General features: G+C 42.9%; 1 protein-coding gene across 6 annotated transcripts in view; it reads right to left on the bottom strand.

Annotated features, from left to right (window-relative positions):
* Positions 1–5,652: 5,652 nt before the first annotated feature.
* Positions 5,653–15,146, bottom strand: part of LOC115113472 (oxysterols receptor LXR-alpha-like) — a 32,141-nt gene continuing 22,647 nt past the window's right edge. For 4 of the 6 annotated variants that reach the window (XM_065012969.1, XM_065012970.1, XM_065012971.1 and 1 more), the window contains 5 exons: positions 14,625–14,804; positions 14,196–14,295; positions 12,946–13,074; positions 9,465–9,559; positions 5,653–9,187 (listed from right to left, as the gene is read on the bottom strand). In XM_065012969.1, coding sequence (XP_064869041.1) covers positions 9,041–9,187; positions 9,465–9,559; positions 12,946–13,074; positions 14,196–14,295; positions 14,625–14,804 — 651 coding nt within the window. In that variant the 3' untranslated portion in view covers positions 5,653–9,040. The remainder of the gene's footprint in view (positions 9,188–9,464; positions 9,560–12,945; positions 13,075–14,195; positions 14,296–14,624; positions 14,805–15,146) is intronic. The other 2 variants (XM_065012972.1, XM_065012973.1) reach the window with 1 other exon arrangement.

The raw sequence follows: 15,146 nt of genomic DNA, 5'->3' as shown, positions 1-15,146 counted from the left end.
GTTGCCATCGTGACCAGTGAACTGAGATAAGGCGGAGCTTTACCTAGCATGGACTTGTAGATGACCTGGAGCCAGTGGGTCTGGCGACGAATATGTAACTCCAAGTCAATCACACTTCTGTGAAATCAAACTGTCCACTTAGGAAGCAACACTGATTGACAATAAATTTCACATGCTGTTGTGCAAATGGAATAGACAACATGTGGAAATTATAGGCAATTAGCAAGACACCCCCAATAAAGGAGTGGTTCTGCAGGTGGTACCACAGACCACTTCTCAGTTCCTATGCTTCCTGGCTGATGTTTTGGTCACTTTTGAATGCTGGCGGTGCTTTCACTTTAGTAGTAGCATGAGACGGAGTCTGCAACCCACACAAGTGGCTCAAGTAGTGCAGCTCATCCAGGATGGCACATCAATGCGAGATGTGGCCAGAAGGTTTGCTGTGTCTATCAGCGTAGTGTCCAGAGCATGGAGGCACTACCAGGAGACAGGCCAGTACACCAGGAGACGTAGAGGAGGCCGTAGGAGGGAAACAACCCAGCAGCAGGACCGCTACCTCCGCCTTTGTGCAAGGAGGAGCAGGAGGAGCACTGCCAGAGCCCTGCAAAATTACCTCCAGCAGGCCACAAATGTGCATGTGTCTGCTCAAACGGTCAGAAACAGACTCCATGAGGGTGGTATGAGGGCCCGACGTCCACAGGTGGGGGTTGTGCTTACAGCCCAACACCATGCAGGACGTTTGGCATTTGCCAGAGAACACCAAGATTGGCAAATTCGCCACTGGCGCCCTGTGCTCTTCACAGATGAAAGCAGGTTCACACTGAGCACATGTGACAGACGTGACAGAGTTTGGAGACGCCGTGGAGAACGTTCTGCTGCCTGCAACATCCTCCAGCATGACCGGTTTGGCGGTGGGTCAGCCATGTGCTCGCCAGAGGTAGCCTGACTGCCATTAGGTACCGAGATGAAATCCTCAGACCCCTTGTGAGACCATATGCTGGTGCGGTTGGCCCTGGGTTCCTCCTAATGCAAGACAATGCTAGACCTCATGTGGCTGGAGTGTGTCAGCAGTTCCTGCAAGAGGAAGGCATTGATGCTATGGACTGGCCCGCCCGTTCCCCAGAACTGAATCCAATTGAGCACATCTGGGACATCATGTCTCGCTCCATCCACCAACGCCACGTTGCACCACAGACTGTCCAGGAGTTGGCGGATGCTTTAGTCCAGGTCTGGGAGGAGATCCCTCAGGAGACCATCTGCCACCTCATCAGGAGCATGCCCAGGTGTTGTAGGGAGGTCATACAGGCACTTGGAGGCCACACACTACTGAGCCTCATTTTGACTTGTTTTAAGGACATTACATCAAAGTTGGATCAGCCTGTAGTGTGGTTTTCCACTTTAATTTTGAGTGTGACTCCAAATCCAGACCTCCATGGGTTGATAAATTTGACTTCCATTCATCATTTTTGTGTGTGATTTTGTTGTCAGCACATTCAACTATGTAAAGAAAAAAGTATTTAATAAGAATATTTCATTCATTCAGATCTAGGATGTGTTATTTTAGTGTTCCCTTTATTTTTTTGAGCAGTGTATATTAGCGGTGTAGCTCTTATTGCAGGACATTGACTGGGAAATCACTTAAGTACAATATGAATGTCAATACGCACAATAGGCTGACAGGGGAAGTGATTTCCCACAGTCAAAGTCTGCGTGGACTGATACCCAACTTCATTGATCCAGAATCCATAAGTAAGTCTGTACAGTGCAATATGAATGTCCAATTCACATTGAGCTGGACTGGTAAGCTTAATGTGGCTCATTTCACAGTAGTTTCAGTCCCACAATATGAGGGTAAACTCTTCAGTTTTGTAGGTGTCACTGTATTGATCCATAAGTAAGGCTGTACAGTGCAATATAAATGTCAATACGCACAAAAGGCTGACTGGGGAGGTGATTTCCCCACAGTCAAAGCCCCGCTATAAGAGCTACAACGCTAATATTTGCGTAAACTTCAGTTGTGTTCTCACCAACTTCAAACATCTGCTATCTGAGCAGCTAACCGATCACTGCCGCTGTACATAGTCTATCGGTAAATAGCCCACCCATTTTTACCTACCTCATCCCCATACTGTTTTTATTTATTTTATTTTATGCTCTTTTGCACACCAATATCTACCTGTACATGACCATCTGATCATTTATCACTCCAGTGTTAATCTGCAAAATTGTAATTATTCGCCTACCTCCTCATGCCTTTTGCACACAATGTATATAGACTCTCCTTTTTTCTACTGTATTATTGACTTGTTAATTGTTTACTCCATGTGTAACTCTGTGTTGTCTGTTCACAACTGCTATGCTTTATCTTGGCCAGGTCGCAGTTGCAAATGAGAACTTGTTCTCAACTAGCCTACCTGGTTAAATAAAGGTGAAATGAAAAAATAAAAATTAAAAGGTGTCACAGAGTAAACTGACACCCCATTTCATTGATCCCCAATCCATAGGTAAGGCTGTACAGAGAAATACAAGTATGCCCCCAATGCAATTCTGAAGTTTATTTGTTTCCATTTGCATCACTTTCAATGGACATTTTGTTGTAGGTAATCCTTACTATGGCTAGCTTCACATAGGTTATTGTGAGTTTGGACAGAGAGTTAGAAAGTCACTTTGCTGCCACTACAGCAGAACACTTTTTTACATTTACATTACATTTAAGTCATTTAGCAGACGCTCTTATCCAGAGCGACTTACAAATTGGTGCTTTCACCTTATGACATCCAGTGGAACAGCCACTTTACAATAGTGCATCTAGGTCTTTTAAGGGGGGTGAGAAGGATTACTTTATCCTATCCTAGGTATTCCTTAAAGAGGTGGGGTTTCAGGTGTCTCCGGAAGGTGGTGATTGACTCCGCTGTCCTGGCGTCGTGAGGGAGTTTGTTCCACCATTGGGGGGCCAGAGCAGCGAACAGTTTTGACTGGGCTGAGCGGGAACTGTACTTCCTCAGTGGTAGGGAGGCGAGCAGGCCAGAGGTGGATGAACGCAGTGCCCTTGTTTGGGTGTAGGGCCTGATCAGAGCCTGGAGGTACTGAGGTGCCGTTCCCCTCACAGCTCCGTAGGCAAGCACCATGGTCTTGTAGCGGATGCGAGCTTCAACTGGAAGCCAGTGGAGAAAGCGGAGGAGCGGGGTGACGTGAGAGAACTTGGGAAGGTTGAACACCAGACGGGCTGCGGCGTTCTGGATGGGTTGTAGGGGTTTAATGGCACAGGCAGGGAGCCCAGCCAACAGCGAGTTGCAGTAATCCAGACAGGAGATGACAAGTGCCTGGATTAGGACCTGCGCCGCTTCCTGTGTGAGGCAGGGTCGTACTCTGCGGATGTTGTAGAGCATGAACCTACAGGAACGGGCCACCGCCTTGATGTTATTTGAGAACGACAGGGTGTTGTCCAGGATCACGCCAAGGTTCTTAGCGCTCTGGGACGAGGACACAATGGAGTTGTCAACCGTGATGGCGAGATCATGGAACGGGCAGTCCTTCCCCGGGAGGAAGAGCAGCTCCGTCTTGCCGAGGTTCAGCTTGAGGTGATGATCCGTCATCCACACTGATATGTCTGCCAGACATGCAGAGATGCGATTCGCCACCTGGTCGTCAGAAGGGGGAAAGGAGAAGATTAATTGTGTGTCGTCTGCATAGCAATGATAGGAGAGACCATGTGAGGTTATGACAGAGCCAAGTGACTTGGTGTATAGCGAGAATAGGAGAGGGCCTAGAACAGAGCCCTGGGGGACACCAGTGGTGAGAGCACGTGGTGAGGAGACGGATTCTCGCCACGCCACCTGGTAGGAGCGACCTGTCAGGTAGGACGCAATCCAAGCGTGGGCCGCGCCGGAGATGCCCAACTCGGAGAGGGTGGAGAGGAGGATCTGATGGTTCACAGTATCGAAGGCAGCCGATAGGTCTAGAAGGATGAGAGCAGAGGAGAGAGAGTTAGCTTTAGCAGTGCGGAGCGCCTCCGTGATACAGAGAAGAGCAGTCTCAGTTGAATGACTAGTCTTGAAACCTGACTGATTTGGATCAAGAAGGTCATTCTGAGAGAGATAGCGGGAGAGCTGGCCAAGGACGGCACGTTCAAGAGCTTTGGAGAGAAAAGAAAGAAGGGATACTGGTCTGTAGTTGTTGACATCGGAGGGATCGAGTGTAGGTTTTTTCAGAAGGGGTGCAACTCTCGCTGTCTTGAAGACGGGAGGGACGTAGCCAGCGGTCAGGGATGAGTTGATGAGCGAGGTGAGGTAAGGGGAAGGAGAGAGGTCTGGAGAAGAGAGGAGGGGATAGGGTCAAGCGGGCAGGTTGTTGGGCGGCCGACCGTCACAAGACGCGAGATGTCATCTGGAGAGAGAGGGGAGAAAGAGGTCAGAGCACAGGGTAGGGCAGTGTGAGCAGAACCAGCGGTGTCGTTTGACTTAGCAAACGAGGATCGGATGTCGTCGACCTTCTTTTCAAAATGGTTGACGAAGTCATCTGCAGAGAGGGAGGAGGGGGAGGGAGGAGGATTCAAGAGGGAGGAGAAGGTGGCAAAGAGCTTCCTAGGGTTAGAGGCAGATGCTTGGAATTTAGAGTGGTAGAAAGTGGCTTTAGCAGCAGAGACAGAGGAGGAAAATGTAGAGAGGAGGGAGTGAAAGGATGCCAGGTCCGCAGGGAGGCGAGTTTTCCTCCATTTCCGCTCGGCTGCCCGGAGCCCTGTTCTTTTTAAAACACATTTTACATGCATTTGTCAAATGATTGCATAGTGCCACATTGGGTGGATTTGTTATAGTCAGTTCTTAGTCCAATACTGAATGCAGGGCCTTGACATCCAATTAACTGAAATGAGTTAATGGACATAAAGGGTCCCTAAATATTGTCCAGAAATTCAAGGATTGTATAGTTCAAGAAAACATTGCCAACACTGAATTCATTTGCAACTAAAACTTGCTTAGTATACCTTTAGTCATAGTTACAATGTAAACTGAAAAGATTTTACTGAGTTACAGTTCATCAGGAAATCAGTCAACTAAATATATTAATTAGGCCCTAATCTATGGATTTCATATGACTGGGCAGGGGCACAGCCATGGGTGAGTCTGAGAGGGCATAGGCCCACCCACTGGGGAGCCAGGCCTAGCCAATCAGAATGAGTTTTCCCCCACAAAAGGGCTTTAATATAGAGAGATATACTCCAGTTTCATCAGCTGTCCAGGTGGCTAGTCTCAGACGAACCCACAGGTGAAGAAGCTGGATGTGTTGGTCATGGGATGGCTTGGTTACACGTAGTCTGCAGTTTAGGTCGTTTGGACGTACTGACAAATTCTCTAAAATGACATTGGAGGCAGCTTTTGGTAGCGAAATGAACATTCCTGCAGGCAGCTTGCCAATTGCACACTCTCAAAACTTGACACATCTGTGGCATTGTGTTGACAAAACTGCACATTTTAGAGTGGCCTTTTGTCCCCACCACAAGGTGCACCAGTGTAATGATCATGCTTTTTAAAATCAGCTTCTTGATATGCCACACCTGTCACGTGGATGGATTATCTTGGCAAACACGAAATGCGCCGAAACAAGGATGTAAACACATTTTTGCACATTTGAGAGAAATAAGCTTTTGTGCGCATGGAACATTGCTGGGATCGTTTATTTCAGCTCTTTACATGTTGCATTCATATTTTTGTTCAGTATATTTGGGAGATGTCACTAAGCATATCATTTAAATGACAAGAAAATAATAGACCCTGAAAGGACTAGAACTATAATTGCATGAAGCCCGCTGTGTAATAAAGTATATCCTTGTCAATGCAGTAAAATACCAAGGTAGAGATTCCAAGTTGCCCAAATTCATTCTGTATTTTACAAGCTCTTTTGATAAAAATGAATAAATAGCCATAACCTGTTGACTACTCTATTTGACAACAGAACACCCAAAAAAAGTGTGGGTAAATAAATACAATCAATTTATTTTACTGGCCGTGATATTTAAGAGAACTAATTACAATAAAGCATTTATTTTGAATAAGCTTAACTCAAATCACTTTGAAATGGTAATAAAATCGGGAAAATTAGTGGTTTTTGGTTTCAGTTCGTACACAAATATATAATCTGGCAATAGGCTACACTATCTGTCAGGTTTTAATTTATACATATAAAGCAGAATATAGATGGTCTTAAAGTGTTAAAAAATATATTAAAATAAGTTTGCATTTCTATGTCAATATGGTTTACAGCGTCACCCTTTAAGATGTAGAGAAGGGATTAAATGAGTTCTGCACATCAGAACGTTGTAAATGCTATTACAGTCAACTTTGAGTTACCTACAGTATTAACAATAATTAACATTGTGTATTCTAAACAACTGAAAACAATTTAGACTAAAAGACCCCATACCATTAAATCACATACCTTGTATGTGATTTATGATGTAATTTCAATGTAGACAATCATTTGCTGGTATGAGTTACATATTGAAAGGAAAAATATGAAAAATTGCAAAACCATATTATCCCAGTTAAGTCTCAAGAGCAATTCAAAATAGATGGCTCCACACACGCATGCCCAGGGAAGAGCAAACCCTTTGAATAGTGTGTAGAAGAACCATCTTCAGGCTAGGAGTCAGCTCCATCAAAGACCATCAATCTCAATATCAACCCAACTAAATAAAACAAATAGCCATAAAAACCTGATGGTTGACAAACTACAAATAGAAAACCACCAACCCTAATATTACACATATTTGTTAAATAATTGCATTGATTTTCTTCTCCTAACTGAAAGCTCCATATAGCTTACTCCCTTATCGCTGTGCTACTTTGACATATTGTGCAACTGTTATGATAAATCTCCCCCATTTTGTCTTGGAGTCCTCAACTCTCCTCTATTTCACACTGATCTGAGTTGTAAAGTGGGGTCAGTAATGGACAAAAAAAAAAGTGTCAATCAGAAATCGCATCAACAAAAAGAAAAGCTTTCCTGCTCTAATTCCTTCTGAACGTTTGCTTTCATAAATGTCACATTAGCAAAGTCATCATCATACAAAGGACTGATAGAAACAGCATCATGGGGGGGAACTGATGAGTAACAGCTTAGTTGAGTGAAATCCTATGACCTTATTAGAAATCAGAAATGGGTAAGACTATTATAAACATTCACGAACCACCATTTATAAATAGGGTAAAACTATTGAGTAATTCATTTTTATTTGTAAGCATTTACAGTGGTTTATTCATGAACGTTACCGTTGCAGAAAGTACTGCAGTGCCCACACAAGGAGCACAATTTAACTTATTTTGCTATTCCAACTATTGTGGGATGCAAAGCACATTTTCGACATCTGGATGAAATTGCCACTCAGATGTATGGAACCATGCTGATTTGGGGGAAGGGAGGAGAGTACATACAACTAGACCAGGGATGTGCAACTGGCGGACCCCTCGGACTAATTTCAGTCAGGGCCTCAACTTACTGTTGAGAGTTTGTATATTCTATGTGAAATTTTGAAATTTGGTTGTGCATCAGCAGTCAATTAGCTCATGTCAGCTAAATTGTTAAGTTAGTGTAGCGGCCAGCTATATAAACTTGTAGTAAGCATTGTCGAATTACCGACCAGTGTGGGGCCCATCAGTTATTAAAAACCGCAAACATTTTCCTCCAGCCTATGGCAAAATTGTGTAGAATTCCTGGAAATGAGCTGTAAAACTAAACATTTGTTCTCTTCTCTGTCATGTGGGGGGGGGGGGGGGGGCACTAAAATGTTTTGCTCACAAGGTAGGCGGGGGAGATTGTGCGTACGCAGACCCACTGCATGTGGAGTTCCGTTTTTTTTGTGCCCACAGCTGCATCAAAGAAGCCTATCCCTGGCCTAAGCTTACTACTCCCTAACATAGCATTGAAGTTGTTCCAGTGTATAAGGCCTCAGCTTGGCCCTCACATATCCAGTGATGCTTTTACATTTTAAAAAAATCACTGCTTGCTTGTGCGTGAGTGATTGTACAAGTCATTTTGTATGGATGTCTTCACTTGTGGGCATACTAAATATATATATATATTTTGTCATATTAATATATACTTTGTACATGTAAATCAATGTTTGAGTGCATTTACAAAATGGTTGGTGGGGGTCCTGCACTTGAAAGTGGTAGGCTACGCATCTCTAAACCAACACTTCCAATCACTTTACCTTAAACAATTCAACACCAATCAGAATTGCTTTCTTGTTCCTTCACCGAGAGGAGAACAAATCAGATGGCTGACTATTAAACTGCTAAATCACAACAATAATCAAGCAGGTGACCTACCAGTCATCTGGACGGTGGACACCAATAAGACACATTGCTTAACATTGGGCAGCAGTTAGGATACCTCTGTATCCTATCCCATTGCAACGCAGGGCTATAACATGTATTTTTCTGTTTATTTTCACTTTGGGGTTATCATCCATGATGTGGATCTGGAGAGGGGGGCATTGCCAAAACCTTCTCAAAGCTTCATGGCAATTGTCGTTATAGATAGGCCGATCACGAGACTATCAACAGATATCAGTAGATGTAATAGTGAACACTGGCTAGCAAGTCTGAGCCACACTGACCATGGTAGCACAATCTCACCACAAGCCCGTCTCACCTTCAATAACGAAATGGGCGAGGGAGAGAAATCAGGTGTGCACAATCCTCAACCCATAGAAATAGAATGAATATAAATTGGTAATTCTATTTCTTTGCCCCAACCTCCCCATGAGATTAGTGTCCCAGTCTGCAGGACAGAGTGCCATCACTACCCCCCCAAACTGCATAGAAGATAAAGAAGAAGAAAAAAGTTCCTCCAATCTGGCAACTGATTCAATCTGGCAACCGATCTGTAGGTTTGATCCGTCGTGTTTGGGTATCCTGGGAGGCATCGCTTCATTCTCAAGTCTTTTTTTCGAGACACTCGAAAGACAAACCCAATGTTTCTGTCCGTCCCAGTACGCAGGTTTGCGGAGCGCGGCAGAGTTCCGCGAGGGTGTCGGCTGGAGTCACTCGTGGACGTCCCAGATTTCAGATAGCAGCGGCGGGAGCTTCTTGTCCTGGAGGCGCAGGGCGAAGACCTGCTCAGAGTGGACGCTGCTGAGGGTGCGGAGGCTGACCAGCTTCATGAGCATGCGTGGAAACATCAGATGATCCTAGAAGGAAGAGAGATTAATATTAACCCCACTTGTCATTCAGGGTTGGGGACCATTATAAAAAAAATTTAACCCAACATTTTCCTGTTTACTTTCAATTTGGATTTTCCTTACTCATGACCTGAATTTCAATACATTTTCTGTACCGACTGGAATTTCAAAATTGAATTCAACTCTCTACGCGGACTCAAGTGTGTATGTGAAAACTGAAACATCCTCAAAACCTACACATGGTGGCTTGTGCAAGTTAAATCATATATAAAAGTAGGGCACTCACGTTTGGTCTCTTTATCATGATGTAAGAACGAAGTGCGTTCACATACGGCTGCTGTAGTCGCTCCACCAGTTCATGGTCCTGCACATTGGGCCGGTCTGGGGGACATACGAATACAGCTTCACGTTTTGTACCCAATACAATGCATAGACATCTGTTGAATGTTACTTCCTACATATGGGCAAGGTCTCTGTAGTACCCAGGTCAAGACATTCATATTTTGAAATCCCATAACTCTTTGCATAAATGCGGAAGAATTCTAAACAGAAGGGACCAGCGAGGCGAGTGAAAATAAGTGAGTGAATGGCACGGAAAGTTCACCAAGGTGGAAAATAAAACACATTCATAGTGAACTCAACAAACACATGCAGTGCCTTCAGAAGTAATTCACACCCTTTGACCTTTTCCACATTTTAGTGTGTGCTACAGCCTGAATTTAAAACAGATTCAATTTAGATTGTGTCACTGGCCAACACATAATACCCCATAATGTCAAAGTGGAATGTTTTTTAAAAATCTTAAAGATTAATTAAAAGTATTCAACCCATTTTATGGCAAGCCAAAATAAGAAAATTGCTTAACAAGTCACATAATAAGTTGCATGGAGTTTAACATGATTTTTTTAATGACTACCTCGTCTCTGTACCCCACACATACAGATTGTAATTGTAAGATCCTTCAGTCGAGCAGTGAATTTAAAAACAGATTCAACCACAAAGACCAGAGGTTTTCTAATGACTCGCAAAGAAGGGCACCCATTGGTAGATGGGTAAAAATGTCAAAAGCAGACATTGAAGTTATGATTCATTCGACTTTGGATGGTATATCAATACACCCTGTAACTACAAAGATACTTCCCAACTCAGTTTCCAGAGAGGAAGAACACCGCTCAGGGATTTCACCATGAGGCCAATGGGGTCTTTAAAACCGTTAGAGTTTAGTGGCTATGGTAGGGAGATCAACAACATTGTGAAATAAGTAAAATAATCTGTCTGTAAACAATTGTTGGAAAAGTTACTTGTGTCATGCACAAAGTAAATGTCCTAACCGACTTGCCAAAACTAGTTTGTTAACAAGAAATTTGCGAAGTGGTTGAAAAATGAGTTTTAATGACTCCAACCTAAGTGGATGTAAACTTCAACTGTATAGTTTGGCAAGTTGGTTAGGACATCTACTTTGTGCAAGTAATTTGTTTACATACAGATTATTTCACTTATTCACTGTATCACAATTCCAGCGGGTCAGAAGTTTACATACACTAAGTAGACTGTGCCTTTAAACAGCTTGGAACATTCCAGAAAATGAGGTCATGGCTTTAGAAGCTTCTGACAGGCTAATTGACATCATTTGAGTCAATTGGAGGTGTACCTGTGAAGGTGGGCCGTGAAATACATCCAAACTCAGTGTCTCTTTGCTTGACATCATGGGAAAAGCAAATCAGCCAAGACCTAAACATTTTTTTTATTTTTAAATCGTAGACCTCCACAAGTCTGGTTCATCCTTGGGAGCAATTTCCAAAAGGCCTGAAGGTACCACATTCATCTGTACAAACAATAGTACACAAATTTAAACACCATGGGACCACGCAGCCGTCATACCGCTAAGGAAGGAGACGCATTCTGTCTCCTGGAGATGAACGTACTTTGGTGCGAAAAGTGCAAATCAATCCCAGAACAGAAGCAAAGGACCTTGTGAAGATGCTGGAGGAAACAGGTACAAAAGTATCTATATCCACATAACCTGAAAGGCCGCTCAGCAAGGAATAAGCCACTGCTCCAAAACCGCCATAAAAAAAAAGCCACACTACAGTTCGCAACTGCACATGGGGACAAAGATCGAACTGTTTGGCCATAATGACCATCATATTTGGAGGAAAAAGGGGGAGGCTTGCAAGTCGAAGAACACCATCCCAACCATGAAGCACAGGGGTGGCCGCATCATGTTGTGGGGTGCTTTGCTTCAGGAGGGACTGGTGCACTTCACAAAATAGATGGCATCATGAGGAAAGACAATTATGTGGATATATTGAAGCAACATCTCAAGATATCAGTTAGGAAGTTAATGGGTCTTCCAAATGGACAATGATCCCAAGCATACTTCCAAAGTTCTGGCAAAATGGCTTAAGGACAACAAAGTCAATGTATATTGGAGGAGTGGCCATCACAAAGCCCTGACCTCAATCCTATAGAACATTTGTGGGCAGAACTGAAAAAGCGTGTGCCAGCAAGGAGGCCTACAAACCTGACCAAGTTACACCAGCTCTGTCAGGAGGAATGGCCAAAATTCACCCAACTTATTGTGGGAAGCTTGTGGAAGGCTTCCCAAAATATTTGACCCAAGTTGAACAATTTAAAGGCAATGCTACCAAATACTAATTGAGTGAGTTCTGACCCACTGAAATAAAAGCTGAAATATATAATTCTCTCCTATTATTCTGACATTTCACATTCTTAAAATAAATTGGTGATCCTAACTGACCTAAGACATGGAATTTTTACTAGGATTGAATGTATTTGGCTACGGTGTATGTAAACCTCCGACTTCAACTGTATGCTTGTCATCAGCAAGAACTAGGAATTTTGTGGCCAAAAAAATAATAATTTTGAGTTAAGCACAGGTAAAAATCCAAGAGGAAAACCTATTTTTTCCAACAGACAGTGGGAGACAAATTCACCTTTCAGCAGGACAATAAACACACAAGGCCAAATATACACTGGAGTTGCTTACCAAGATAACACTGAATATTCCTGAGGGGCCTAGTTACAGATTTGACTTAAATAGACTTAAAAATCTATGGCAAAACTTGAAAATGGCTGTCCAGCAATGATCAACAACCAACTTGACAGCGCTTTAAGAATTTTTTTAAGAATGTGCAAATATTTGCACATTGCACTGGTGTGCAAAGCTCAGACTTACTCAGAAATACTCTGTAATCGCTGCTGAAGCTGATACTAACAGGGGTGTGAATATTTATGTAAATTAGATATCTGTATTTAATATATTTGCAACAATTTCTAAACTTCTTTTCACTGTCATTATGTGAGTATTATGTGTAGATGGGTGAGAAAAATAATCTATTCAGTCCATTTTGAATTCAAGCTGTAACAAATTTAAATAGGTCAAGGGGTGGGAATACTTTCTGAAGGTACCGTATGATAAACTGTTTTACTGTCATTCTATTTACTGAAAGTTTTTCAAAATATCTACAGCCACCTTTACTTAACTTCATATTTTCACTGCAAACCCTGTAGAATCTTTGAAAACGGCACTGTTCCCATAAATGTTTTTGGAAGCTTCCGCATATGATTACTAGGGATGCACAATATATATCAGTGACCATATTGGTATAGGCCGATAATAGCTTAAAAATCGATATCGCAAAGGAAATATTTCATATTGGTATCGTCCCAAAATGATTACGCCGATGTCCAGACCTTCGTAATAAAGGTACCTTGCATATGAGCTCTGTTCCACACTAGCATACCACTTGACCTCTGACCTGCAGAGAAGATGTTGATGGCGATGAGCAGAGCGTACTCCGCCTCGTCCAGATGCAGGTCATTCATGCCCTTTGAGAACTCAAAGATGGGGTTGATAAACTCCAACTGCAGCCCTGAGGGGGATGAGAGCGAGAGAGGGAAATAAATATGGGTTAAGGGTAAGAGGTCAATGTCTCCACAGAGTATGGCAGGGGTTGCACCAAAGTTCCCTTGAGTGGGTGCGGGACCTTCCTTGACTTCAGGGGGGTGTGTGTGTGTGTGTGTGTGTGTGTGTGTGTGTGTGTGTGTGTGTGATTTTTATGTAAATACACCTCCAGCCTGTGTACTGTATGCATGCATGTATAAAACACACAAAGTACCAGTAAAAAGTTGACACCTACTTATTCCAGGGTTTTTCAGTATTTTCTACATTGTAGAATAATAGTGTAGACATCAAAACTATGAAATAACACACATGGACTCATGTAGTATGCGGAAAAAATAAAATAAAATCGTCAATGTAGCCACCCTTTGCCTTGATGACAGCTTTGCACACTCTTGGCATTCTCTCAACCAGCTTCATGAGGTAGTCACCTGGAATGCATTTCAATTAACAGGTGCGCCTTGTTAAGTTGCAGTAATTTGAGGAATTTCCTTCCTTAATGCATTTGAGCCAATCAGCAGTGTTGTGACAAGGTAGGGGTGGTATACAGAAGATGCCATATTTGGTAAAGTCCATATTATGGCAAGAACAGCTCCAATAGGCACAGAGAAACGACAGTCCATCATTACTTTAAGACATGAAGGTCAGTCAATGCAGAACATTTCAAGAACTTTTAAAGTTTCTTCAAGCACAGTCGCAAAAACCATCAAGCACCATGATGAAACCGGCTCTCATGAGGACCTCCACAGGAAAGGAAGACCCAGTTACCTCTGCTGCAGAGGATAAGTTCATTGGAGTAACCAGCCTCAGAAATTGCAGTCCAAATAAATGCTTCAGAGTTCAAATAGCCTACCTAAAAGATGTCATGAATCGTGTTAATAACTACATGGAATTGCAGGAAATGAGCTTCAAAAACAACAAATTACTTTTTTTAATGTTAAAAAGGGGGTCATGAGGAAAAAAATGGTGGGAGACCCTGGAGTATGGGGTACAGAACAGGAGGTGGTTGAAGGCGAGCAGCTTGTTTTTGACTGATTGCCGTTTGAATGAGGATCATGAACATCTCAGACAAAAAGGAAAGTGATGCTGTACCTGCTTTGGCAAAATCCTCCTTGTTATAACTGAAGTCCTTCAGGAACGTGATGCTCTCAATGGCAGGGTTATATCTCCGCGATGTTTCCAGCAGCATGATCTGCAGAAAAACAAGGCACATCAGTGACTGGGGATCAAGTGAGAGACATCCTGCAAAGTAGATCATCTACTTGACATATTGAGACATGTGATCCTGAAAACCAACATAATGATATAGAGCCAGACATGATTCTCCCCCCCCTCAGTGGTCTTGACTAGAAGTGTTGTTTTTTTAAATAGGCGAAAGTGTTTAAAATAGGCAAAAGACAATATCAAGCCGGCATTTGTTATTACTGTATTTACCACTTTAACAAATCTGTCTGAGAATATGAGAGGAAAGAAGTTAAATGGTGAGGAGATAAGTAATACACTAGAAAAACCATGACTCACCTCAATGGTTGAGGTCTTCAGCAGGGCAATCTGGTCCTCTCTGGTGAGCTCTAGGAAGCCAGGCAACTGCTTGGCAAAGTCCACTATCTCCTGGACCGACATGATTGCCAGCTCGGTGAAGTGGGCAAAGCGCTGCTGCCGTACCTCCCTGTTCTGGGGGTCCTGACTCTGGGGCCACGGCTGGAAATTAGATGGGAGACAAAGATGTCAATAGATTAATGAATTATTCAATAAAAATGTTTAACACCTAATACAATGCAGAGATTTCACCATGTGCTCAGCCATGCAGAACTACCAGAAATTGGCTAGATGACAGTTAATTTGCCCAAAATTCAACAGCAACAATATTTTGTGCAGTATTCTTGGCTAACATGTCTTTGAACAAGCGGAGGTGTTGTGGAATGCAGAAATGTTGCATTCCACCTCCATATCAAGATGAAGATTTCAAACCAATCCCTACATTAGTGCAACTGTCAATCAAGCAAAACTGTTTAAGATATCTAGCATGCCATATATTAGTAG

Source organism: Oncorhynchus nerka, linkage group LG28, assembly GCF_034236695.1.
Source record: "Oncorhynchus nerka isolate Pitt River linkage group LG28, Oner_Uvic_2.0, whole genome shotgun sequence".
Lineage (NCBI taxonomy): Eukaryota > Metazoa > Chordata > Actinopteri > Salmoniformes > Salmonidae > Oncorhynchus > Oncorhynchus nerka.
This window is presented reverse-complemented; position numbering and strand designations above follow the sequence as displayed.